This window comes from Aedes albopictus, chromosome 1, assembly GCF_035046485.1.
Source record: "Aedes albopictus strain Foshan chromosome 1, AalbF5, whole genome shotgun sequence".
Classification (NCBI taxonomy): Eukaryota; Metazoa; Arthropoda; class Insecta; order Diptera; family Culicidae; genus Aedes; species Aedes albopictus.
The window spans coordinates 195,902,584-195,930,222 of record NC_085136.1 but is presented as its reverse complement, the minus strand read 5'-3'; the positions used below and the strand labels follow the sequence as shown (position 1 = coordinate 195,930,222).

The following is a 27,639-nucleotide window of genomic DNA, read 5'->3' as shown; positions in this document are numbered from 1 at the left end:
CACTCCTCGTCGAATCACCCGTTCCTAGGTCGTCTATGAGCAGTGCCTATCATCTCCCGCGCTGCTGTATTCATCGCTCCGTGAATAGACTCCCACAGAGTGTTGAGATTATCGCTCTCGTTGATCTCATTTATCCGCTCTTCCAGCTTGTGGTGATAGTCAGCTACCGTACCGTCTGCTGAAAACCGCTAGATGTTGAAACGCACCGATCGCCGATTCCTAGAGTCCGACATGGTTGATAACCGAGCTCGAATCTTACTAACTACGAGATAGTGATCTAAGTCGATGTTGGGACCTCTAAAAGTTCTAACATCAATTACGTCCGAGAAATGTCGGCCATGGCATCTACCAATCGGCCATATGCATCTACCAGCACATGGTCGATTTGGTAGCAAACATCGCCGTTTGGGTGTCTCCATGTGTTCTTGCGGATATCCTTGCGTGCAAAGTAGGTGCTACTAATGGCCATCCTCCTGGCGGCAGCAAAGTTGACTAATTTCAGGCCGTTGTCGGAGTGAAAGCTCTCCGTACCGATGATTGGAAGGAAAAGTCCTCTCTTCCGACCTGCGCGTTGGCGTCACCGATGACAATCTTAACGTCGTGTTTTGGACATTCTCCGTAGGTCTTGTCAAGACATTCATAAAATGCATCCTTCACATCATCGTTTTTCTCGTTCGTCGGCGCATAGACAATGGTCAGGCTGTAGTTAAGGAATTTGCCCCGGATTCCTAATTCGCAGATCCGCTCGTTGATCGGCTTCCACCTCATAACTCGCTTCATCTGTTTCCCGATCACTATGAATCCGACCCCATGTTCTGCCTTATCGCTGCCGCTGTGATAGTTGGAATATTTGAACGATGAGTTGGCGACGGGATCCACCGCCCTGAATTCACGTTTACCAGTTTTGGGCCATCGTACAGCAGCCATGCACACACCAACTTTCTGCAATTCACGAGCCAAAAGGCTCACTCGTCCAGGTTCATTTAAGTTCCTGACGTTTCAGGTACCGAGTTTCCAATCATAGTCCTTATTTCGTTGCCGGGTCGGTTTCCGAGAGTATCGTTCGCATATTCTATTTCTTACTTCATTTTTATAATATGCTCGATCATTAAGGACAGACTTGTTAGAATCCCAACATGGCCGCCACAATGGCCGACTTTGGCACCTACTCACGATTTCGAGGGCACAAATCTCTTCGTAAACAAAACCAGCGCACCTGAGCTTCTTATTTAAAGCTAATTACAAGTGAGCAAGAACAGAATAATGAAACGCACTGCTGTATGATGCTTGCTTCTTGAGATTTGTGCGTTTGAAGTTCTGATGCCCTGTTGAAGCGGGATTTCAAGACGTTTGTCCTTAACAGAGCCTGTGGGTGATCTGGGCACTCGTTACAGTAAATTGTCCCTTACCGCGTTAATGCAGGGCTTGTTTGGCGTGGTGGACTTCTTGTCCCGTTCCCTTCAAGTGCGACGGACGCGAATGTTTATGACAAGCAATCGCAGATGCGTGAGAGTCAACCATCAGATGAGGACATGGGTGAGGATCCTCCTCTCCTCTTCTTGGCGTAACGTCCTTACTGGAACAAAGCCTGCTTCTCAGCTTAGTGTTCAATTAGCACTTCCACAGTTTTTAACTGAGAGCTTCCTCTGCCAATGACCATATTTTGCATGTGTATCGTGTGGCAGGCACGAAGATACTCTATGCCCAAGGAAGTCAAGGAAATTTCCTTTACGAAAAGATCCTGGACCGACCGGGAATCGAACCCGTCACCCTCAGCATGGTCATGCTGAATACCCGTGCGTTTACCGCCTCGGCTATATGGGCCTCACATGGGTGAGGATCTACCAGGCGAAGCCCGCGAAGCTGGGCGATTGTTAACCATGCTTAGGCAAGTCCACACTATGTTTAGGTAGGTATGCATCGGATTACTGGTGGACTCAAGTGCCGCGCCTGCCTACGAGTAAGGAGGTGGATGCAGCGAGCACGTACCGATCAGGAACGAAATGAGCGACGGGTGGTATGCGCCGCTACCAAAGTATGATTCGCGGGTGCTGTGCACTTCAAATCTGAGGTGAGCTAGCGGAACCTCCGCAAAATACAACTTGTCTTAGCACTGTTGACGTTCATATGTGATGGATGAGGCGATGGTTTGCAGTACCTAAAGCCTGTATCCGCAATAATCGGGACACAGAAATACAGCTGTAACTCTGCAATATATACACCAAAATTGCTCAAATTTGGCCTAATAACATCTTGAGATGTGTTTATTTCACCTACAAAGTTCGATGTGAATCGGTGCAGTACTTTTTGTTGTAGCAATAAAAGAGTAGAATGTGCGCCATTGAATTTTGTACAGCCCCTAGTTTTGCTTGTCAGCGCTGTAACTTTTGAATTTGGTAAAGGAAATGGCTGAAATTTTGAACACAAACCTCTCAATCTACATTTGTAGCATAGGCAAAATTTCAAAAAAATCGATGCACTATCAATAATTTTATAGTCGAAACATGTATTGGAACTGAACGTGATTTTAGCCCTTCAGACAGCAATTAATCAGCACCCTTTATTGTTTCGATCGTACTATTGAAAGTACTATACCAAAAATCATCGAATTTTGCAGGCATAATATACACATAATCAACTACCTTTTGTGAAAATTTCATGAAAATTGGCAGAGAAATTCAAAAGTTATGAATGAGCAAACATCGCACATGAAAAACACGAAAAAAATTCACTAACACTCACCTTTATCAACACCAGTATCTTGCAAACCAATTGATCAAAGTTGATGAAATTTTGCAAGAAAGTGTATCTATAAGTATCATAACTGCTAACGAAATTCCATAATAATCGTCATAGAACTTTGAACTGTAGCGTAAAAGAACCATCTGTTATGCGAATGAAAATTGGTCATGATTGTACAAAATGCTTAAAACCACGTCTGTTTGTTTTTCATCCACAGTTAAAAGTAATGCATCGATTTTCATGAAATTTGGCACAAATAATAAACACATACCAAAGAGTTCTCAGTCAATTATTTGGCCAATTTTACCGATTCATCACAGAGCTACAGCCATACTTCTGTGTCCCAATTATTGCGGATACAGGCTTTACTAGGTTTCCTAATGTAGGGTGCGGTCATCCGGACACGCATACTGTACACGTGTACTGTATCAACTGTGTCATGAGACAGAAATACTTACAAACGTAAGGGTGCGGTCTTCTGGGCAAGCCGTGGTCGGTTACAACTGTCAAAAAGACACAAAATTTGTTACAAACGTAAGGGCGTGGTTAAGCAGACACGCTGTGGACTGATTCTACTGTCATCTGGCTGTGGACTTAGTTGCGGTCATCCGGTAGCGCTGTGTTCTAGGCTGCGGTCATCCGGACACGCTATGGGCTAGGTTGCGGGCTTCCGGACGCACTGTAGACTAGGGTTTGGTCATTCGGACACGCTGTGGACTAGGATGCGGTCATCCGGACACGCTGTGAACTAGGATGCGGTCATCCGGACGACTCATTTTTTGTCTTTTGGGGGTGAACCAGCCCAGGACTGAGTCTCCCATAATGAAAAAGTTAATGTTTATGAAACTCAATTTACATGAACTTCATGTCATTTTATAGCATAACCCTCTGATACCCAACCCCGCCTTTAGACGGGGTATAGCTTGAGCATTTTTGTATTTTTTCTTACCTGGGCAATATTTTTTTTATATTTTAAGCTGATATTTAGGACTGTTGGCAAAATGGTTTTTGATGTCTTATAAAGCGTATTGACATTTTTAAAAAGTTATTAAAACATTTATGTTTTGGTCATCATTCAGATGTCATTCTTTCTTTTGTGCTTAATCGCAACAATTAACATATTTTAAATTTTTCATCAATCATTCTATCATAGTAAAAGAGTTTAAGGGAGTTGAATACACACTCAAACAATTTTATTAAAAGTCACACGAAAAATAAAATATTACATAAAAAAAAAATATAAAACATATTTCAACAATAATCATGAAATCTTAAAATGTTTTCGTCTTAAAAAAACTGTATACCAAATAAGATCCATGAAAAATATAAAAGTGTAGGGATGTTCAAAAATAAAAATTAGAAAAATCAAAAACCAAAATTAACAAAAACGAGAATTAAAACAAATCATCTTCCAAAACATGTTTAAATAGATTTTAGACGACGAAAAATGATTTTTAGATCAAAATAATAAAACATGGGTATTAGAGGGTTAATAATAAGAGATTACTAAATACCATGAGTGAGCAGATACAGATCGATTGATCTATCTTTATTTGAGAGACTTTCAGCCCTTGGTTGGTTCGTCTCTCATTTCATGAGGTGGGTCAAGCTGATCAATGTTACCCCGCTTTTCAATTATACCCCGTTTTACGGTATAACAGTTGTCGTAGGTGGCTCAACGGCACTTGGCCTTGTATGCAGTACAAAAAGGTGTTACATAATCATATACGGCCTACTTAAGGGCTTACGATTTATAAAGCCTATAAGCATAGAGATTTTTGGTACATACTAAAAAACTCTGATGGTATTTATAATGCTTACAAGTGCATAGTTTGTTTGTTTGTTTATTTTTGACTCTTGACACCGGTTTGCATTCGTGTCGCAATAGTGCATAGTGATTACCGCGATAGGCGTGAAGGCCATCGAAATGCGAAACTTCTGTCATACGTCCCAGAATGATGATTCACACCAGCTCTCTAAACAGGCCATTTTTCATTTTTTGTAAACAACTGGTCTCAAACATAATAGTTTCTCTGCACAGCCTTTGATCATAATTTTCATTTAAAGTATGTAACCGATTTTGTTATTCAGTCACGACTTACCACGCCTCGATTGTTGCGTTCCGATAACGAACAATTAAAAGAAAAATCGATTAAATTTACATTTGGTGGGTGGACTAGGAAGCACATTCAATGTTCATGCTTCAGTCTGCAAACATGTACATACTAAAGGACTACAAATCTATTCATACGAGCAACAAATTTAACCCATGTTGAAGCTTCTATCGCGGAGTACAATTAGAAAACCAGTTATGTAAAACTTGTACAAGCTACCTCCAATAAACGCCATCAGAAATAAATCTTATCTTCCAGAAATATATAGCTTACCATTGCCCCGGCTCTCTTCGATGTCTAGGATGATATTTGTCTGTCCGGTTTCCACTTCACACAGCTGTAGCTTGCCTTCCACTGCGTGCACTTTGTGGGTCACCATCAGAATGACGGCGAGCAGTAGCAATCGCGGCAGCATCGTCATCGTCGATGTCCATCGCCAGTCGCGCGTCCGTGTCCGGTTCATCACGTCCGTGGCCACCTTCGTTGATGCTTTTCTAGACCGTGGGCCTCCACCAGTGGCCCTCCGTCGCACGGCGTGGTGCTCGGGTCGCTTTTCTAGATCTGGACTGGTCCTTTTATGGTCTAATGTGTTTGAAGCGCAACATGTCGCCGCGGCGGCAGGGGGAAATGTGCGGGTTTGAGCTGTGACTAAAAGTGCTAATTCTTCTTTGGTCATGTTGCTGTTTGTCGTTCTTTTTTTGTCTGCTGTCACGTTGTTTGTTCTGGTTTCTGATTGTGGTCTGTGACGGGTGTCTAGTTTGTCCCACGAAGAGCAGTCATAGCCAACGAGTCTGGCAGCACTCTGATTCTGACATCACTGGAAACGAGACGGAGAAGAGAATGGAAAATTTAAATTAGAAGGAGTAGATTACTTATGCATACAAGCAATTTACGCAGTTGATCCCACGACCACCGTAACGCTATTCTGAATAGATGTATGATAAGGGGACAGATGATCAATGATTATTGCTGTAGTTTTGCAAGTTTTATTTTTTTGAAAATTTACTAGCTGTCCGCGGCAAACTTTGTTTTTGCCTACTGCGTTTTTTTTAAGTTCCAAACTGAAGTAATGTATGAAAAATCGTGATGCACGCTATGTCCAAAGGGAAATATGATCATGGTCCACTGCACGAATTTATGCTGACCTGCTTACTCACACGGCAAATTTGACGTTTGAGCGGTGCCATGGTTGCCTAGTTTTTTCACCCAAACTCAAGTGTCAAAATTGTGCCTCAGAGTGCCTCGGTGTGCCACACAGCGTATGAGACGGTGTGCTTGGCACCCCTTGGCACAATGTTCCAAGCGACTAGCCCCTTGGGAATAACATATGAGGTACATTCGATTTTCATAATACTTCCCTTTGGACATAGCGTGTGATGGCTTTACATCACCACCACCAGTGCAGGTCTTGCCATGTCGTACAGTTCCTCTTATTTAATAGCAAGATCAAGATGTTGGACAGTCAGTATATTCCCAATTTTGTTGTATAAAGGGCCAAAAGGGAGTGTGGAGTGGACCCAGTTGTACTTTGACAAGTGCACAATCCACTTCAAGGGCAGAGAATCTTCTTCCAACAGAATGTTTAAAATGTATGAAAAATCGTACACAAAAAATCGGGTTTTCTCTGTTTTTTTTTCGATTGGAAACAAAGGCCTGAAGTACACAGGGTCAAATATTTGACAATGAAAGAAACAACATCAGTTTGACACTAATGAAAATTTGATCGAGTCAAACAAGATGTTTGAGCATTGGCTTCTTTTTGGACAAATATTTGACTCTGATAACCTATATTTGACAGCCTAACAGTACAAAATCAAGATGACTCAATTCGGGCGTTCCGTTTGTAAGTTAATGCGCGGTTCCTCGTAAGCCACTTGGTAATTTTGCTAACTTTGTCTTGTGTTTTTTTCCAAAGTATACATTTTGTTCAAAATGTATGAAACATCAATGTTCTAACTCACATTTTTTTCACAAATAAAAAGAAACAAAAAAAACTCACAATTTTTAACTTACGAACATTCCTGTTCATGGGAATACACGTGTTGATCAAGCGATACCTCGATAACCTTTCGTGCAGTAGTGTAGTTACTATCTCAGGTACATACCAATATTCGAGCTTCATACAGTTTGCTTTCAATTTGAATGGTATCATACTTTATGTTCCCTGTTCATTAACTTTCCCACTATTGAACAGCGTAATCCACCAAAACTCTTCGAATAATGAGCACAAGGAAACCGTGTGAATTTGTCACTTATCAGACTTCTGCCTGCCAAGATATCAATCAATGATACTTATCAACTCGACTTTGGAAAGCAGTCGTCATGTAATACTGAAACTCAGACCCCCGTGGACAGGACCAATAAATATCTGTCACAACCCATGTTTCAACGCACTCTTGCCAGCTAGCCACAACCTTGCAAGCCTGCGAAACTACACGCACCCACCAGCAGCAGCCAGCAGGATGCGCAGATTGGACTGGACCGACGGTCAAACCAGTTTCGCCGATACGAGGCGGGTACATCTTGGATTGCTAACGCAACCAACAACACCAACAACCACACAATGACCAACGACGATGACGCTTCTTGCCGCTATAGTTCGCGATAGAGAAATGGAATTCCATAAAATAAACGTGAAAATGTAAACATCAATTCTCGCATCTACCTTCATTCACGTGTCGTCGTCCCCGGTTCGTTGATCGCTGATCTCTCGAAGGCGTACCTACGCATCACTAGCCGATCCGCTCCGGATGATGAATGACCGCTTTATGCTGATCTTGTGTAGATTTGCCCACATTATTGATAGAGGATCGGAGTCAAAGTTGACATGGGCCGGGGTATTAGCGTTATTTTGCGGAGGATGATATGATTAGTTAGGCTTCTTTAGAGTTGGCGGAATTATTGGATTTGGTGAATCTGTTTTTGAAACTGAATTCAAAATTTTAAGCAATTTTCATCCACTAACTCGATCATACAATATCGAGAAAGTTCTTCCAGTGTCCACAGTGTACGCATTACAAAGGTATATTAACCATACATTTCTCTAATAAACCAAGCAAGTTATTGAACATAGAAGTTTTTCGAATGAGTGTAATCAGTTTCGTACAGCAAAATAGGGCGGAATTAAAAGGTACGAAACTGATTAAACTCATTCGAAGAGGGTATTCTGCTTTGAGGTTCGAAAAGTCGGTACAAAGATAGAAGTTATTGCTTCATTACACGCGAATTTAGGCACAAAGGCTTATCTGAGATCCTGCGCAACGTGTGTACAGTGGTACAAATTCGTTTAAACGCACTTGATTTTTGAACGGTAAACTTCACATGAAGGCCATCTGTGTTTCATTGGTATATATTTTGATAGACACTCACGTAATATACTATCTGCACGAGTAACGAAAAATTCTTTTCATTTCGTTTTATTTTTTATCAAGGAATAACTATCTAAGTTTTGGAGGAAAATTCGTTTAAACGCACTTTTTTCGTTTTTTCCATAATTGTTATTGGCAAATTATTTCACATTTTTTTATATCAATATGCATTTCTACAAGTACTAGTACTAGTGATACTTAAAGCGGTATTGTCATAATTTTTATTATGCAGCAAAAGAAAGAGAATGTTTTGAGAAGCATGTGCGTTTAAACGAATTTGTACCACTGTATTGATCATAAAATTAGTTTGACAGCTGTGCCACCCCACTGGAAAATTTAAACTAGTCAATGACATCTTCATATAACCGCCCTTATTCAGCCTCAAAGTTGAAACAAAAAAGGGCAGCAGATCATCTCGGAGAAACACAAGGTCCACCGCGCTATTGCTTCGGTTAGCGCAGTAAGGGCAAAATACTGTGGAGGGTGCCCTGGTACTCCGCAGGTCCAGTTTACGATTAGATTTTTTTAGACCCCTCCTACCATTCATTCCTAGGCACGGTAAGCATAAAGCCACATAACACCAAGAATTAAGGGTCACCTGAATAGTGGACTCCTACCACCGGAACAAGCGGTCCGTAATTCTTTGCTTAGCCAGTTAACTAACCGCTACTGACACTACACAACCAAGACAATAAAACTGCTGAGAAAACCAAAGTGGCACCATCTCATGAATGGCTTTCTGGGAATCTCCTTACTTCATGGCAACACTGGTCTTAACTGTTGGAATAGTAGCAAGAAAATAAGCAGCAGTGCCAAAACAGAGTAGGCGTTGAGTTTTTTAGTGTATTTTGAGTCATCTGTCAAGGTTGTTGTCGTTATAGTTAAATAAAATTAAATAACGTTTTTATTCCCCCAAATTCAACAAAACCTGTTTTACTCCTAGTTTACAACAGGTTGTGGGCCCCGCGGACAGTGTTTTTGTTGAAAGTTTTGAAAACCGATTTGTTGGAGCAGTTGTTCAGGAGGAGAAATGGATTTCGTAAAGTTGGGAATCAAGCGGCTTTCTTACGACAATTACGAAACATGGACGATTCGAGCTCGGCAAGTGTTAACACGGGAAGGTCTGTGGAGCTATGTGTGTGGTGAGACTCCAGTTGAAGAAAGAACGGCTCAATGGGATCTGAAGGATGAACTAGCGCTGCAGACCATTGGATTCCTGGTTGAGGACGCACAATTGAGAATAATCAAGGATGCTGGTACTGCAAGAGAAGCATGGGTGCTGCTGAAGGAATATTATGTGAAGGACTCGTCGGTTGGAAAAGTTGCACTAATCAAGAGGCTGTCGAAATTGGAACTGACGGAAGGTGGTGACATGCGGCAACATCTCGTCGAATTTGAAAATTTGTTCGAGAGGATCGAGAACGTAGGATGCAGGATGGATGAGGATATGAAGGCGGCTTTTATCTTGGCCAGCTTGCCTCAATCGTACGAAAGTATCGTGGCATCTATTCAGGGTCGGATGGATGTTTTCACTATGATTTTTGTGAAAACGAAGCTGCTGGAAGAATTTGAGCGACGCCGTGAACGAAATGATGAAGCTGATGACCGGAAGGCCCTTGCAGCGAAAGCGATCCATAAACAGACGAGGATTTCAGAAGACAAACGCTTGTGCTATGCTTGCGGAAGTGCTAATCACATGATGCGTGACTGTGAGCTGTTGAAGAAAGCACGGAATGAGGTGTCAAAAGTTCCAGTGAAGCCGAGAATGCGTTCCGCAGTAGCAATAGAAGAGGAAGAATTCCATGGAAACGTATGTTTTGCAGCGTTTACGGAGGGGACAAATGGTGGCTGGTTCCTAGATTCAGGAGCTTCCAGTCACATGACAGGTCGGGCAGATTTGCTGAATGATATTAAGAAGATGGAAAAGCAAAACGTTACCCTGGCAAGTGGGAAGAAGGTACCCTGCGATACTAATGGGAAGATTACTGTATCTGCAGATAGCGGAAGGGGATGTCCTGTTACTGTATCGCTACAGAACGTGACTGTGGTGCCAGGATTATCAGTTAATTTAGTTTCGGTACCAGCAATCACTAAATGTGGTTTCACAGTTGTTTTTAATGCTAGTGAATGTCGTATAATGAAAGGAGATTCAATTATAGTAGTAGGAAAGAAAGAAGGAAACCTTTATCGATTGAATATTTAGGTGTAGATGAATATACATTTGTGAGAAAGCATTGAGATGTAGATGAATATACATTTGTGAGAAAGATTGAGAATCTGTATGCTTCTATTCTTGAGGAGGAGTGTTGGAATAGTAGCAAGAAAATAAGCAGCAGTGCCAAAACAGAGTAGGCGTTGAGTTTTTTAGTGTATTTTGAGTCATCTGTCAAGGTTGTTGTCGTTATAGTTAAATAAAATTAAATAACGTTTTTATTCCCCCAAATTCAACAAAACCTGTTTTACTCCTAGTTTACAACATTAACTTCGCCAATGTACGGTCAAGATTTTTTTAACAAGTTCAACCGCGAATCACTGGGTTTTCCTTTCGTTTTCCAAAACGCATGTTGATCGTACGTACACCCATAATATGCTTCATTGTTTTACCATGAGTCAAAAATCTTATGATGTTTCACACTATATTAGTGGGCGCAGCCCGAAGGAGCAAACACAACACTCCAAAGATCAATCATCGAGATAAACCGACAATGGCGTTTTTTGATCCTGAAGGCTATTAGTGTTTGAATGGCTGTTGAGACCGCCGTGTAGTTGAATCATGGCTTTAAGGAAAATGAGTTAATCACTCAATTTGAAGTTGGACGGCTTTCGGAAGAAGTGAAAGTATAATACAATATCACAGTTTAACTGAGCAACTGAGTTCTGCGATCAGAAAAAAAGAGATTCCTATCAAGCATTCATATTGGTTCAAATAGAATCGACCATTCGTTTTTAAAGCCAAAAAAAATGTCAGACCCCAACCGGAAAGAGAAAGCTTCCTGTCCACATGTCAAGTCGGCGGGCGACGAATCTTTTGTGACGCTTCACACCGTGCCAAACACGAAACCTTTCTCTGCGGGTTGCGTTCTACTTTTCCCGTTGAAGTCTCTCACTGACTGCTGATGGGAAGCGGGGAAATATGTTGATTATAAGTCGTAAAACGCTGCGCCTTTCGCTCACTAGCACCTTCATCAACAGCAGCAACCATTAAGATTGGTTGAGGGAAGCCGCAGCACGGCAGCGGCGGTCGCCAGCAATAGTATAGGAACACCAGCAGGCAGCATCAGTTTTCGCTCTCAGTCGCATGTGATTGCTGGCTGGCTGCCTTAAAGATAAACATTTTTTGGATGTTTTCTTTCTCAGCTCCCCGTCGTCGTCGTCGTCATTGCGGCAGCGTAGGCATATGGATGCGAATGGATCTCCGAAACAGGTATTCCCGGAGGCTTTCACTTTAATTTCGAACTACGCCGTCGTCAGCGGAGACATCACAATCAATCTCAATGGAACGTGTTTTGTCTCTGTGGTGCGAAAACCGGTTGGTGGATTAAAATGAAATTAAAATTGAAATCTTTAGTTTTTTCTTGCGTAAGTTTGATTTGATGATGGTGTTAATTCAAATAACATTTAAATTTCAGGAAAAAAAAGTCATACGCATTAGTAAAATGCTACTTTGTAACTGTTTGAAATACATACAAAATTATGCTTATTTAGATTCTATACATCGTCTCTCCACTCTCTTTATGGCGTTACATCCTCATTAGGACAAAGCCTGCTTCTCGGCATAGTATTCTATGAGTACTTTCACAGTTGTCAACTGGGAGCTTCCTCTGCCAATGAACATTTTTATAATATGTTTGGCAGGTACGAAGATACTCTACGGTTAAGGAATTTAAGGAAATTTCCATTACAGAAAGTTTCTGGACCGACTGGGACTCGAACCCGTCGCCCTCTGCATGACCATTTTAAATGCTGCGGCTCTATGAGCCTTAAACATATTTTATGTAGATTCATTGCGCATATCTGCTTGTGTTTTGGTACAGTTGAAAGTTAAAACAACTATTGTTACCACCGTAGATGTTATGGTTCACGACAGCTTCTATAACCCATAATATCCGAAAAGTGTGTGTACCGCCTACCCCCGTTTCAACGGTTTCAACGACACCTCATGCAAACCATAGGGGTTCATTTTTAATTTGAACTTCTAGTTACCCTGTGGGCATCGAAAATACACTAATGGTAATCCTTTTTGTTTTGTATGGATTATGCGTTCCGTTTCAAATCGTTTCATGAGCAGAATGACGTTTGAACCATTTTTAGTTTGAACGATGTGCAGATTAGAGGGGGTCAACCCATGGGGGGTAGACGGTATAACAATGTCTATTAATCTTGTTAAGTAAACATAATTGGTTATGCACCGTCACTCAAGGTAGCGGAAATGGCATTCATCCGGGAATTTATCCGTGCATTTTTCACAAATTTGTTCTAGGATGCTCTAGGATATCCTTTTGCGATTCCTTAGGGAGCTTCATCTGCAATTCTTTTTGGAGTTCCTCCAAAAATTCCCTCTGGGAACCCTTTTGAGGTTATTAAAAGGTTCCATCTGAGATGCTGCCAGAAACTCCTGCCAGAATTCCTTCATAGTTCCTTCTGGGACTTCAAGAGATATCTTCTGGGAATTCTCAATGAGTTCTGGGAATCCTCCATTTACTCCATCCGAGATTCTCTCGGAAGTTTTTTTTTAATGTCTTTAGAAGTTTTGTTGGACTTCCACAAAATATTCCTGGAAATTCCAGCAATTTTACCCGGGATTCCTTTAGGAGTTCATTCGTAGATTGATTCAGAAATTCTTTCCGAGATTCCTTCAGAAACTCGTTTTAAAATTCCATCAGGGATTCCTTACAGGAATTCCATGCGAGATTCCTCCTGCAATTCCTTCAAGGACTTTTTCAGAGATTCTTTCTTAGATGCTTTCAGAAACCTTACAAGAACCCCGACGAGAACTTCTTTCAGTATTTCTTCAAAATCTTCTCCGAGATCAATCCAGGAACTCTTTCCGGAATTGTTTCAGGAACTGCTGGGATTGCTTAAAGATTTCCTTTCGGGATTTTGACGGTAATTCCATCGGGCACTACTTCCGAGACTCCTCCAAGAACCAGGATTTTTTTTCAGGAACCCCTTCTGGGATTCTATCAAACAAATTTTCAGGGATTTCTTCAAGAACATATTCAGAACTTCTGTCAGGAATTTTTCCGGAACTCTTTCGTGGATTCCTCTGGGAACTTTTTCTGGAATACCTTGGGGAATTCTTTCTTAGAAGGAGTAATAATGGAGAAATCACGGAATTTTTTTCTAGAGATATCCAGGAAAAAATCTCTGGAATAATCTAGGGAATCGTAGCTAGAGCTTTTGGTAATATCCCAGACGAAATCTTCTTAGCAATCTCAGAAGAAATTTCTGGAAAAAAACACAGATTGAACTTCTGAAAGAATCCTAAATAAACCTCTGGAAGAGTCTCATCAAGAGATTCTGAGTCGCCAGGAAAAACTCCTGGCACAAGTTTGGGGAGAAACAACGAAGGATCTCTTGGAGAATTCCCGGAAGGAATTCCTGTTAGGACCTTCTGGGACCTCCTTGAGGGGTGTCATCGTACCACCATCAAGTCATAAATCAGCATACTTTCCCACGCACGCGTACACCACATTTTGAATCAAATCAAACCCCCATGAACAGATGGCAAAATTTTGAATTTCAAAAGTCTGAATCGTTAACAAGGCCACGAAACGTCAAAGACTAAGAAAATTATATCTTAGTAACCGCGACAGTGCCTTTAATGTTTATAGATCTTCAAGAAAATGCTACATACGCTGTGCTGATCTCAAGAATATCCGTAATTTCTATCATAACCCCAACTCAACGCATCCCGCCAAGGCTTCGTGCCCTCGCGGCACCCAAAATGTTCAGGAATATAAGAACGAGAAACTTTTGACGGACGAAAGTGTGGTGATTGAAAAGTGGAAGCAGCGCATGAATGAGCTCCTGGACGGTGTGTAGAATGTAGGCACGGAAGATGAAGGCCATGGAGGAAATGACTACGTCAGTAGGACAGAGTAGGAGACTTCCACGCTTAAGGAAGTTAAGAATGTCACAAGCTCAACATCATCAGGGCAGCTCGTAAGGATAGTAGGCGAACAGCTACTGGAGGAGTGAAACGAATGGGCAATCTGCCCCATTCAGAAGAAAGGCGAGCAATTGGAATGTGGCTACTTTCAGATGATCGCCATTTTGACAACCATTGGACAACAACCGTGCAAAGTTGGCGTTCGCTACTGAACCGGATGAGTAGCAGCAGCAAACTGAGTATTGCAGCGTACTTTTGTTGATTGTGTTATCCTAATTGCGGTGTAGCACAAATAAATATATGTAATGGTCTTAAGCAGGCCCGTGTACAGAAAAGGCGACAAGGGAGGTTTTTTTTACTAATTTTGGCAAAGCGCGGAGGGGCGCCTAGTGTATGGAACTTCGGAAATGGGAGGGGTTTAATCCTTAAAACCTCTCCCTTGTGCACGAGCTTGCCCTCAGGAAAGTTAGCAAATATAAAGCTTTGGAAAATTCACATTATTACAAAAAGAAGCATCTTTTAGTAAACCAACTGTTCATGGAACTTTGCCTGGCCTGGCCTTTTGAGTTGAGTTGGTTGAGGCTCAACCAATTCAATGTAGGTTAACTGCATCGGTATCAGATGTGGTCGCCTCTACTTATGGTGTTCAACAAATCCATGCTATTCATTGGCGACCAATGACCGCATCACAACTCACCCGGACTCCTGCCTGCCCCAATCACGTCGTAGCCACAATTATGTGATGTAGCGATTATTATTGTATGTACGTCCCTCACCCCTTCCTCGAATTTATTTTTTGGTGGTAAATTTTGTTTTTGTTCGTGTTTCTCGTGGGTCGAAGAAATCACATACGCCGCACCGCGCTGGTCGTCGGTTTGAAAACTGCAAATTCCACGACCATGTTGGCATCACTTACACGACAAGGGGTGCTAAGACCCCAAGTAAGAGCGAAATTGGGGTCATGTTTGCTTTCGACGGCTCTTGACCGACTCGAAGCCAAGCTGGCGTGTGGTGCATGGTTGCTGTTGTTGTTGTTGACGGGCGACCGCCGACCGACCGACCGACGAGGCGTTGGTGAATATGGCGGTTTTTAAAAGATTGATTAAATGCCTCTTTCAACTTTCTGCCCGTTGTCGTCATCGTCGGCCGGGGATGTTTTCCACACACGTAAGCTATTCCAACCCAGAGCTCTTCGTTTTATTTTGCTACCCTTTGGTGGCGAAATGTGATTACGATGAGTACATCATTTGAGCGGAGATACTGATGATGCTGATTTTGGACCGCGGGGCGTGGTAGAGCACAAATTGCACAGAAAAACGATGCGTTTCTGGTGTGAGGTATGTGCGAATTGAATAAGAAGCGACCAGCTTAAGGTTAAAAGTGAAAGTTGTTAATAATATGATGACGAGCGGTGCTGCTGGGTTGTATGAGCTATTTGAACTGCTGTATGCTATGTATGTATTTATCGATAAGCAAAAATACCAGGAAATGGTCTTTCGTGGAATTCATCGAACACTCTTTGGTTTGAAATGAAAATTATTTCAATAAAATAAGGGCTATTAAATGGTGATTCGACAACCTAGAAGGAGTATTCAGCATAGCTCTGGGTACACATTAGTTACTACCTCTTGCTTTCACGGGTCAATTGATGACAAAACCCGCCAGTTAAGAGTTGCGTGCTTAGTTGGTAGTGCACCCTGGGCACTGTTACTCTTCTGACTTCAGCTAGCTTAAGAAGGTACGTCCCGAGTGTCTGTTCACCAAGGATGTGCGGCTAAAACAGCCGCTGTTCTATGATCCAGTGGCTAAGTATAAAATGCTGTAATGCGTCAATGTGGTCGTCCCAGTGTTAGTTGGAACGCTAAACAGAACTGGCACGATGGCGCTTGAACTCCGCTAGCAATGATGGTTCTTCGTAGTTGCATGTCCGAAAGATTGTGAAACTACTGAGAACTTGAGCTACAGGTCCTAAGCCCTGGTAAAGGAGGAAGGTTGCGATGGCTGTTATTCATGGACATCGTGTAAAGCGAAAATGGATAAACCCCAATGCCAAGGTGTAATGTGACCCGTGCCGAGGGCTGAATGTTTGAGGGGGTTCTAAACATGCTCAACCGCGAACGGAGCCTGGGGTGCACCAGGGCGAACACCCCAGTAAGCAGCCCTTACTGCACTACGGCAGGGCACTGGTGCCGTGGACATTTATTTCCCTAGCTACTCGTGGGACCAAAAATGAAGACAATTTCTACAAACAACCTTCACGGTGACGACTGCCTCTCTCAGTCGTGTGAGAGCGAAATGGAGAATACTCTGAGCCAGCTTGGTCTTACCGAAGACCAGCTACTCAGTAGTACGCAGGAGAAGATGGAAATAGCCTGCCCCTCAACACCTATCTCCCGGAGCAGCACATGTTTCGACAAAGCTGATCCAGATCTACAATCTCCCTCATCGACCGACTCCAACCTGCTGGACATGGAAGATAACGAAGATGATGGTATAAGGAACGTCATCAACCCCCAAGAATCTTCAGCAAGTAGCAAAGGATCCGAAGATAGCAAGGGTTCTACGGAAGCCAAGGGGGCTCCGAGAAAGAAAATCCCCACACTCACACGCTCGCAGAGGAAGCAGCTTAGAACTCTCCGGGAGAAGGGAAAATACCGAAATGAGGCCTTGTCCATAATCCTGAATAAGGAGAGCGAGCCCACTTCCTCAAAACGCTCGAGAATCGACCTAGGCAAATCCGCCCCAAACAAAAAAGGGTGAAGCACCATCTGGATCCGAGAGAGCGCGCCCAACAGTCCTCAAACCGGGCGCCTCAGAAAAACGTGTCTGGACAACAAAACCCACCCATGAGGAGAACAGCTGGTATCAGCTACAGTGATATGGCCAAGAGCGTGAAGGTCGGGATAATACCCAAGGACTTTCCCACCGCCCAACTCACTACAGCCCAGCTAGACTTTCTACAAGAAGCACTCCTGCTCAGAGTAGTTCAACAGCGAAACGAGTCAATAAAACCCAAATTCAATAACCTCGTCTACAATTTCGGTTACATGGTTCTAATCTGTAAGGATCAAGAGACTGCTGAGTGGTTAAAGAGAATATCCCCATCCATGAAACCCTGGGAAGGTGCAGAGCTGACGGCTATGACGACGACCAAATTTATCGCAGCCGTCGTGCATTAAAACCCGATTCAGGATGGCCAGTTAGGATTAGTTTTCCTAGACAAAATTAAGCTATGAACACAGAATAAAGACTGTTAACAAGAATGCAATCAGGCATACAAAAAACAAACTCCAGGATGACTGATGGACATAGAACAAACATGAAACCTCGTCATCCTGTGATCGTAATTGTTACCCATTAGGGTAGCAGGCCAAATGGTATGTTTAGTGTTGTATCAAATTTATGTTTTATGTGTGTCAATTTGTGAAGTCGTGAATTATTGTACATTAGTAGTGTTCTGTTTTATTTTTCGCGGCTGGGCGCCAAGTGAAAAATGAAATAGAGCATTTGTAGGGTTCCATGTTATTACACGTAACAATGGTTCGAAAATGAATAATCTAACAGGCTCCGAAATCTATGGCCCTAGAACAAAAATCTCTGTCCACTTAGGACAGTGGCCCACAGTATTTCAGACGGAAATATATGCAATATTAGAATGCGTGTTATTATGCCTGAGGAGAAAGTATAGGTTTGCAAAAATATGTATTTTCTCTGACAGCCAAGCGGCACTTAAGTCGCTTAATAACTACACTTGTAACTCAAAGCTAGTGTGGGAATGCATTCTGGCTTTGAAAAAATTTTCCATACGCAATCGAGTCTACCTATATTGGATCCCAGGACATACGGGTCTAGAGGGAAAAGAGATTGCTGATGAGCTAGCCAGGAATGGATCTAATGAAAGGTTCATTGGCCCTGAGCCCTTCTGCGGCATCTCAGACTGCTCTGTAGAAATGGAACTGAACAAATATATGGATAATCAAAACACATCAAAATGGAATGCACTTTCCCATACGAGCCTATCCAAAAGGCTCATAACGATTAACCCCAAGAAAACCCAAAAACTATTAGGTCTCAACAAAAGGGATCTCAACATCTACACCGGTCTTATAACTGGAAACTGCCCCTGAAGATACCATCTACAAAAGATCGGAGCAATCCAAACCTCAAATTGCCGCTGACGAGGAGAGACAAACATCAGAACACATCCTCTGCTATTGCAGTGCACTCACCCAACGTAGGTTCAAAGTTCTCAGCAAGCCCTTTTCAGGGCCTGCTGACATATGGATCTTATCTCCCAAGGACGTGGTTGGCTTTATAAAGCTAGTCTCGCCAGAATGGGGGAGTCACATACTAATTCAGGATCTCTATTCATCAATAATAGATGGTCTTGAGTTCATTCGATACCAAGGTACCTCAGTGACAAACATGTTACTGAGATAACTTGCGTACCTCACAGCAAAAGGGTATATCACAATAGTTCTAAAATCTGGACGCAGTGATCTTCACCCGACAAACGAGAGAGATGGCGCTCCAGTGAGACAGGAGTGTTGGCGTAGGCCCAATATACTTGATGAGCAACTACTCGTTGCGGTGAGTCAACGCCAAATGAAGCATTTGCTTCCACTGGCCTAAATAGCACGGGTCGAAGTCGAACACTATGACTCAACTGATAACGGGAGAGTCGCTTGGCGCACCTACTATAGAAGATGGCTGGAGCGACATCCGATCCATCATAGGCAGTAGCACTAGACTCAGCGGCTACGAATCTTAGAAGCGTCTAGTACGACGGCGAATGAGAGAAATTACAAAAATAAGAAGAATGCAGCATGGGGGAGAATGTTGCAACGCCCACACTGCGCTCATAAAGTGAGAACCTATTAATGAGAGGATAATTGTGGCTAGATTCAGAATACGGGTTCGACACCTTATAATGATCCAGTGTTACGCAATAACCGATGCAGCCGAAATGCAAGACAAAGAGTACTTTTATGGCCAATTGACTGTTGTCGTGGAAACGATTCCAAAAGGTGATACAAAGATCCTCATGGGCGACTTCAACGCGTAGGTTGGTTCCGACAACTCGGACTATAAGCACGTCATGGGACGCCATGGTCTCGGAGACATGGGTGAGAACGGAGAGCTGTTTGCAGAGTTTTGTGACAACAATGACATGGTGATTGGGGGATCGCTCTTTCCTCATCGACCAGTGCACAAAGTGAGATGGGTTTCCCATGAGAGCGTCACGGAAAATCAAATCGACCACATCTACAGCAGCCTTGTAGATGTGCGGAACAAACGAAGCGCCGACATGGCGTTCGACCAACATCTCCTAATTGGCGAGATCCGGCAGCGAATTGCTAGGATTTATCGACAGGAGGAGAAAATCGGGCACCGGTTCAACAGTCCCCGACTGGAAGACGCTGCGCTGCGGTGAAATGGCCCTTCATCGAGGTGCTGGAGAACCGTGCTGCGGATATTTCGAAATTGAAAGGTGGAAGTGTAGAAGATCAATGGAGTGCCATCAAGAACGCCTTCATCGCCACTGGCGCGAATATATTGGGTGAGCTACGCACCCGGAGAAAGCAGTGGATCATAGATGACACTTGGAGGAAGATAGAGAAGCGAAGGGACGCTAAAGTCGCGATAGAGCGAGCGAAAACACGAAGAGCGAAAGTCCGTCAGCGCTATTTGGCTCTTGAGAAGGAAGTGAAACGCTCATGTAAGTGGGACAAAAGAGCATGGGCGGATTCCCTAGACGACAAAGGCAAGAAAGCCGCCAACACACCTGTGATATCCGTCTCCTCTACGATGTTTCACGTCGCCTTGGTGGGACTATGATGAATGCTACGATGCCCGTGAAAGACACGTCTGGACAGTTATTGACCACCCGGCTGACTAGTTGAAACGCTGGTTCGAGCACTCTGGAAACCTTATTCAAGAATCGGCAACGTCATCAACATCTCAGCATGATCCGCCAAGGGTGCAACGCATTACCTGTGTCAACAACGAAGCTTCATCAGTGCATGAGATAGAGACAGTCATTCGTAGCAAGAAATTGAACAGAGCCCCGGGGGTCGATCGCATGTCAGCTGAGATGCTCAAAGCTGACCCGGTAGCATCTGCACAACTACTGCATCAATTATTCTGCAGCATATGGGAAGCCACGACATTTGCGACCGACTGGATGCAAGGCGTCTTAATGAAGGTACCCAAAAAGGGTGACCTGACATTATGCGATAATTGGCGGGGCATCATGTTGCTGTGTATCGTGTGTACCATGTTGTCACGGTCTAAAAGCTTTTGAGCTTTTGTCTCAATTACGAAAATATGTGGGGAGAGAAAACCCCTCAGGTTCAAGGGTGTACCTAACAAAATCATCGGCATATTGAAGCACAGTACGGGACATTTTCGCGCAGAGTTCTGCACAACGGGCCGTTGCATGAGTGAGGCAAGGATGTATACTAGCACCGCTACTGTTCCTCATACGAATTGGATGATGACGTAGCCCTTCTAGCTCAACGGCGCTCTGATCAAACAGAGCAAACTCGATGATCTTGCCAATCGCTCCACGGTGCCAGGTCTTACCATCAACGTCATTAAGACCAAATCATTGGATGTAAACGCGGTCAGCCCTTCCAGCTTTACGGTAGCTGGGAAAGCAGTGTAGAATATTGGAAGCTTCCAATATCTTGGTAGCCAAATGGCGGCCGATGGTGGAACCAAGATCGACATAGATGCACGGATCAAGAAGGCAAGAGTTCAAGAAATGTATGGAAAAATAATCAGATTAGTCGACGCACCAAACTCCAATTTTCAACTCAAACGTTAAATCTGTGTTGCCGTCCGTCAGTGAAACTTGATGGTATCAGATGAGAACACCCAACGGCTTGAAAAACTTCAGAGGTATTATACAAATAGTGTGACATAGAGGGGAGAGAGGTTTAAAATAACCAATTTCTATTTAATTTATGGAGCTTCCCAGATTTGCCACAATAGAAACCAATGTTAAGATTTGGCATAATGCCATTTGGCATAAGGCCGTTTGGCATAATGCCATTTGGCATAAAGGCCATTTGGCATTATGTCTATTTGGCATAATGCCGTTTGGCATAACACAAAGAACAGCCTTCTTGATAAGAATATGCATAATATATGTTATGCCAAATGACCGTTATGTCAAATGGCTTTTATGCCAAATGGCGTTATGCCAAACGGCATTATGCCAAATGGAATTATGCCAAATGAGGTAGAGCCATATTTTTGGAATTTTCGGTCTCTTCAGTCGGTAAAATTAGCGAACACTATTCTCCCTCTATATCCGACGGTTTCGGTTGTGTTATTCAACCTTTTTCAACCGAAACCGTCGGATGTAGAGGTAAATAGTTTTTTTTTGCAATTTTTCATCGTAATAGGCTGTTTTACCTCACGTAAATCTGACATGAAAAGTCCTACTTTCCCACTTAAAATTAACAGTGCTGTAATGGTTCATTACAGCACTGGTTTGCATTGCGTAATGAACCATTACAGCACTGTTTTCAGTTTTGATCAACTTCTTGATTCTTTCTGGACGCAGTTTTGAAAAATTGTGACAAATGCACAGTATAAGCTGCTATGATCAGACTTTCTTAAACATGGCTATGATCATCAGGGTGCAGTTTGATGGAAAACTTTTGTTAAAACTTTCCTCAAGCGGTAGTTTATGAACTTGCAAAAAACGTACGCAACTCGGTGCAGATCTCGATTTTTACAGCACTCGTAGTAATTATGCAACTCGGCAAGCCTCGTTGGATTAATGTACGACTCATGCTGAAAAAATAGTCATTCTGCATCTTGTTGCGTAAACTACTATTCACTGATTTCACCGACTGAAAAACCCAAAAATTGCTGAGAGCTACAGTGTCAAAGATCTTTCTTAATAAGATTATATTTTTGGACAGCGCTTCTTTCCATACAAATCTAAATAAGACCGGTTCCTGAATTTTCATAACACCTATTGTATTGCATAGGTTTGCTGATTATTTTCAATAAATCATCATACGTACCTCATCACCTTTGATGGTCCATCCGCGTGAGTGTACTGACCTGAAATGAGAGAAACACAATCCACATTTATTAGTTAGCACTATTTTATTTGGTTAAGGGTAATTGCTAATCAACACATCATTCTAAAGATTTCAGATAACGGTCAACACATGTAAGTACATGTGTCAACATTGGTGCTCGTTTCTCTCAGTCTTTACCAAACTAATCACTAGAAGATAATGAAATTTTAATGAGATGCAACATGACGCGTACGCCATTCGTACAACAACCGTTAGCGGCCGGTGACCACACACAAGGTATCCAATTGGTCAGTCAGCCGTGTCCAACTAACTCCAGCATCTAACCACAGTCAGCGCAGCGGTATCGGCAGTGTCCGTCCAGGTAGGCATGTTTCCTCTTTTGGGCTGGTTTTAATTGATTTTACTTGTATGTGGCCTATTCGGTTTGGCAGAAAAAAAAGTGATGTTAACATTTGCAGCCTGGTCGTATGTTCTTTGGTGGTACGTACCAATCATGTAAGTAACTGGGATAATAAAATTAATGAAAGCGGGTAATCTTTTCAAGTAGTAGATCTAGCCGTGCTTTGGTTTGAACTTACATTTTAACGATGAGTGGTTACATTTGACTTAAACACTAATTAGTGGCCTAATGTTTTCTAATGCCGTCTGAGCTCACGCCATAAGAAATATAAGTATGCAATGCTAAATAATCAGGATCATAAAAACTATGATGAACAATTAACAGTCAAAGTATTTATTTCGAAAAGTGAACTGAAGTACACATTTTACGTGTACTATTTATTTTTACACTGACTTGCCACATTATTATAAATATCACGTTCTGAATGTGTGCTAAGTTTGATACACGCTCTGAATATTTAGACGAATGAACTGGAACAGTACATCACCAAAACTCCGCATATGTTAAGGTAAGGTAAGGAAACAAGTGTACAGGGCAGCGAACACATGTACTCCATATCTTTGTTTCAGTTTTATACGTGGTACATGCCATGCATAAAATGTAGTTTGAACTTGAAGAAAATGAGAACAATGCGGCCGTTTTCTCGGCTGAATTGTCAAGATTTGCACGCTTTATTATGACCCGATTCACAGCGTAGTGTCGTATACTTGCTTTCTATTTGCGTGAGACTTCTTTAAACGGAGCGTTTGTGAGAATGGTTTATATAACTCAGAGAACAACTGTTACGAAACTAAAAATTATTAAACAAACAGAACATTTTAAACGTCTTCATTTTATGATGAGGAATTAGAATGAGGACCCAAAGCGACAAAAGCGCAGGAAGGTTTTCTGCACAACTATGGTGAAGGTAACGAATTAAATTTTGTCAATCCCTGGTTGCATTTTGGGCTGAAAAGTTTGGTACCGTAATCCGGGGTCAAATTGATCACTTTGAGATAATTCGGGTGAACTACGCACCCGAAGAAAGCAGTGGATCACAGATGATACCTGGAGGAAGATAGAGGAGCAAAGGAACGCCAAAGCCGTGATAGAGCGAGCGAAATACGAGGAGTGTTCTGACCAGCCCTGGTCTAGTGTATAACTTTTTAGATAGACGTCGGATCACTTTGCTATCTGTAGGATCCTAGTCTTGATCGCAGTAGCCTTGAGATATGTAATTGACATATGCTTCATTGTAATAAATCATTATTGTACCAACCACCGACACGAAGAGTCTACATTTGGCGACGAGGATAAATTTGCATCGACAGCAAGCAGGAAGAAAAGACGAAAGGATTACCCGGGTCTGAAAAACATACTCAAGATTGTCTTTTCAAAGCTAAATTGCTTGGTTTGTAAGTATAAGTGAAATTGATTGCTCTTAGGGATGATGCCAGTAATCCTAAAGGTTGGCCCGGATTCTCAGGGATGAAGTTTACTATGAGTAAATCCCAGAATCTTAGGGATGGAACCAATACGAAAAGGTCTGGTCCCGGAGCAAGTAAAATGATCTCGGATGCTCTCAGGGATGATTGCAACCATTCTGAAAATGGGCCCCGGATTCTTAGGGATGCATTTTATAGGTTAAGAGAGTTCCTTCACTGAGTGAAAACTTCCGTCAACTATAAAACCCGGAATCTTAGGGATGATGCCTATTCGAGAAGGTGTGCACCCAGAGCAACGGAATTAACGTGAGTCCCAGAGGCGATCCTTGAGGGATGAAGCTCACAGGTAATGCGGAACCCATGATATGGGATGATAGTACGCTAAATAAAATGGACCCAGAGGCGACCCTCGAGGGATGAATCCACTGATCGGCGGAACCCAATTAAATTGGGATGAAAGTACGCAGTTCTACCTGAGGTAGAATGAAAGGCGGAACCTTGTTGTTGGGATGGAGTACACTGATCTATGATAGTGGAACCCAGACAAAAGGATGAAGTACGCCATGCCAAATCCGGTTATAGGATCCGTTGAATTATTCTCAATGGTTACTTATGAGCATTTTCATTGGAAAATCACAAGAGGTACTTTTAGGGATGGCTTTCTTATGTTTAATTTTCACAAAAAAAAAAAAATAAAAGAATGTATTATGAGAAATTTTGTTTGTGAAATTGTAAACAGTAGAAACCCGAAGTACATAGCGTGATCAATGCATTGAAAATCTCTTTTTGATTGATTAAACTGTATACTATTTTTTATGTTGAAGGCACAGTAGCGAAGTCAAAACCAAAGCAAATGAACTTATCGTAAATGTTACAATCATCAGAGACGAAACCCACTATATAGACTCTATGGTTCAACACAAGAAGAATAGCATGTCCCCACAATACAATCAATATTCATAGCAGATTGGACTTCATCAAAGGACTGCGAGAAAAACAGTAACGATGTTTTCCTTTGGCAGAAAATGGAGTATAAGGTGAGTTATTTACATATATTTGTTTCTTCAGTTTGGAAATCATGGATAGTGTGAGACAAATTAAGTCAATCGACGTCAACTGGAAATAATTGGGAAAAATATTTCATATGCTGGAATTCAGTAATTTTATTGATTTTAACTTCAAAAGAAACCTTAACAATTTAATTTGACTTAAAAAAAAAAAGTGAAATGGTTTCATATGACATTATATTTGAGATTATTATAGTGAAACTAGGAGCGTTCATTGGAAAGAACACGCCACTACATATATGTTTGATAGTAAAATTAAATAAGACAATCCGCTGTTTTTCAACTTATCAACACTAATTATGTAGAGGTGTGAGAATGAAAAGCTACAAATTGAAAAATGAAATTATTCTACCCACTTTTTTTATTGTTTGCCTTCATTGAAGTAACATATGGAATGAACACACTAAATACTACAATTTATATGTTAAATGAAATTTATATAATTTTTCTCATTCCGCCATATTGAAAACTTAAAAGGCAGCTGGCGAGATTATTTTGGTAGCACCGGGCAGCAAGCCCATAATAGTGGCATTTGTTTTTCACAGGTGCTTGTCATCTAAATGAAAATTTACAGACCTACAGGATAGGAAAAACCTGCTATAAGAAACACTCCATAATTTCACACTTCAGAGTTTGAACTACTCAAGCCCACTAATGCTGTACAATATTTCGATATCAGCGTACAGATTTCATCGGGCATCATTCTTTGTCGTAGGTGATTATCAGAATCTGCGTCGGAACAAACTTCGCTCTACCGCAGTTTCCAAGGTTATTTCAGGACAAAATATATTAGATTGTACCCAGGTTATTCTAGGAAATGTACAACTGTAATTTTAGTTGAAATACCATGCAATTGTACAAATTGAAAACGATGTATTTTTCATGTTTTGTTTTATGATTTATAAGACGGGACACACAGGAATCGAGATCTGCAGCGGGAGATAATTTTTCACAAATTGCATTCAATAATCTCTTGGAAACGGTGTGTGTAGAATATTGTCACTTCCTCCGAAACCCTCAGCTCAGTATACCCGCATCCACTTATTGCTTTGATCAGGTCACCTCCGATATACAACCAAACCAATGCTGGAATTATTTCATCCAATCATTCATATAAATTTTGAATAATCAGGTTTGAGATGTCATCACTATATATAATATAGATATAAATATAAATAAATAAATATACGAAAATTGTACGATTCAACTGATGCAAATCAGTTTGAAGCAAACCTAAAATAAAAAATTTAAAACTTGTTAAGTCTTACTAAGTTTTTGATAAATCTATTCTGAGCATTGACAGATAGTGAAGCTGATGAAGAATTAAAATCAACGCATGAATAATCAAGAAAAAAAGAGAAGGAAAAAAGGATGAGTAATAATACACCATACTTTCAAATATTAAGGTGTTACACTGGTTTCAAGATCTTAGTCAAGAGAATATATCACTGGTTCTATTTCTGTATCATAAAGGTTTATGTTTAGTTCACTTCTACATTGCATTTAATGTTTCAGATGTTGACTGACATTCAAATACCACGGCAAGGACGATCGGTAGCCCATAAGATGCAACACGGTAATCATACTTGAAGGCTTGAAGTTTCTGACGCGTTACAAACTCTAACCGGCGGGCAGTCATCTGTACATGGAAAATCGCATGTTATAATGTTTAATTAAGTTTAAGTGAAAACTATAAAAGGGGGGAAAGATGTAGGATCCTAGTCTTGATCGCAGTAGCCTTGAGATATGTAATTGACATATGCTTCATTGTAATAAATCATTATTGTACCAACCACCGACACGAAGAGTCTACACTATCTTCAACAAAGTTGTTTGGCATATAGTAACCTATAAGAATACCATTTAATTATTAAACGCTTACAGCACCACCTAACGCCAAAAATTGAAAACTTAAAATTTCTGCATACATTTGGCCAAGTTTCCCTATACAAACTTCAAAGCCTGTTGAGCGCACCCTTAGGCTTAACAAATTTAGCTCAAATGTTGAATGTAGCTTCTGTGAGTTCAAAATAACTGAATTTTGAGGTAAGACTTGGAATTTTGAGATATTTTTGTTTTTCATATAAGTGTGGGTCGCCCTAATGTTTATAATATCCCCTTGAAAAAAGGCCCAATAAAGAGCCGAAGCGTCGGACGAAGCAAAACATACCATTTTGAATAGTCCAAGACTGAGAAAGCCAGAACTTCGGAAGTAACAGATTTCCAGTCGCACTCTTCCAGCACATAGAGTCTTGTACCATTTGGGCAGGTGCACCTATTTTGGGCACTTGCCGCTATAACTAAGTCAATTTCAAACCGATTGATTTGAAATTTTGTATAGAGTTAGGC

General features: G+C 41.7%; 1 protein-coding gene and 1 long non-coding RNA gene across 9 annotated transcripts in view; one reads left to right on the top strand and one right to left on the bottom strand.

Annotated features, from left to right (window-relative positions):
- The window catches only part of LOC109423237 (cadherin-99C-like), a 414,770-nt gene that overhangs the window by 197,223 nt on the left and 189,908 nt on the right, over positions 1-27,639 (bottom strand). For 5 of the 8 annotated variants that reach the window (XM_062846072.1, XM_062846079.1, XM_062846073.1 and 2 more), the window contains exons 4-5: positions 22,379-22,418; positions 5,130-5,673 (exon numbers count right to left, since the gene is read on the bottom strand). In XM_062846072.1, coding sequence (XP_062702056.1) covers positions 5,130-5,532 — 403 coding nt within the window. In that variant the 5' untranslated portion in view covers positions 5,533-5,673; positions 22,379-22,418. Of the gene's footprint in view, positions 1-5,129; positions 5,674-5,738; positions 5,839-22,378; positions 22,419-27,639 lie in introns of those variants that run through there. The other 3 variants (XM_062846078.1, XM_062846077.1, XM_062846075.1) reach the window with 3 other exon arrangements.
- Positions 21,594-27,089, top strand: LOC134285414 (uncharacterized). Its single transcript, XR_009996360.1, has 2 exons — positions 21,594-25,260; positions 26,806-27,089. It is a non-coding gene; the product is annotated as an uncharacterized LOC134285414 (long non-coding RNA).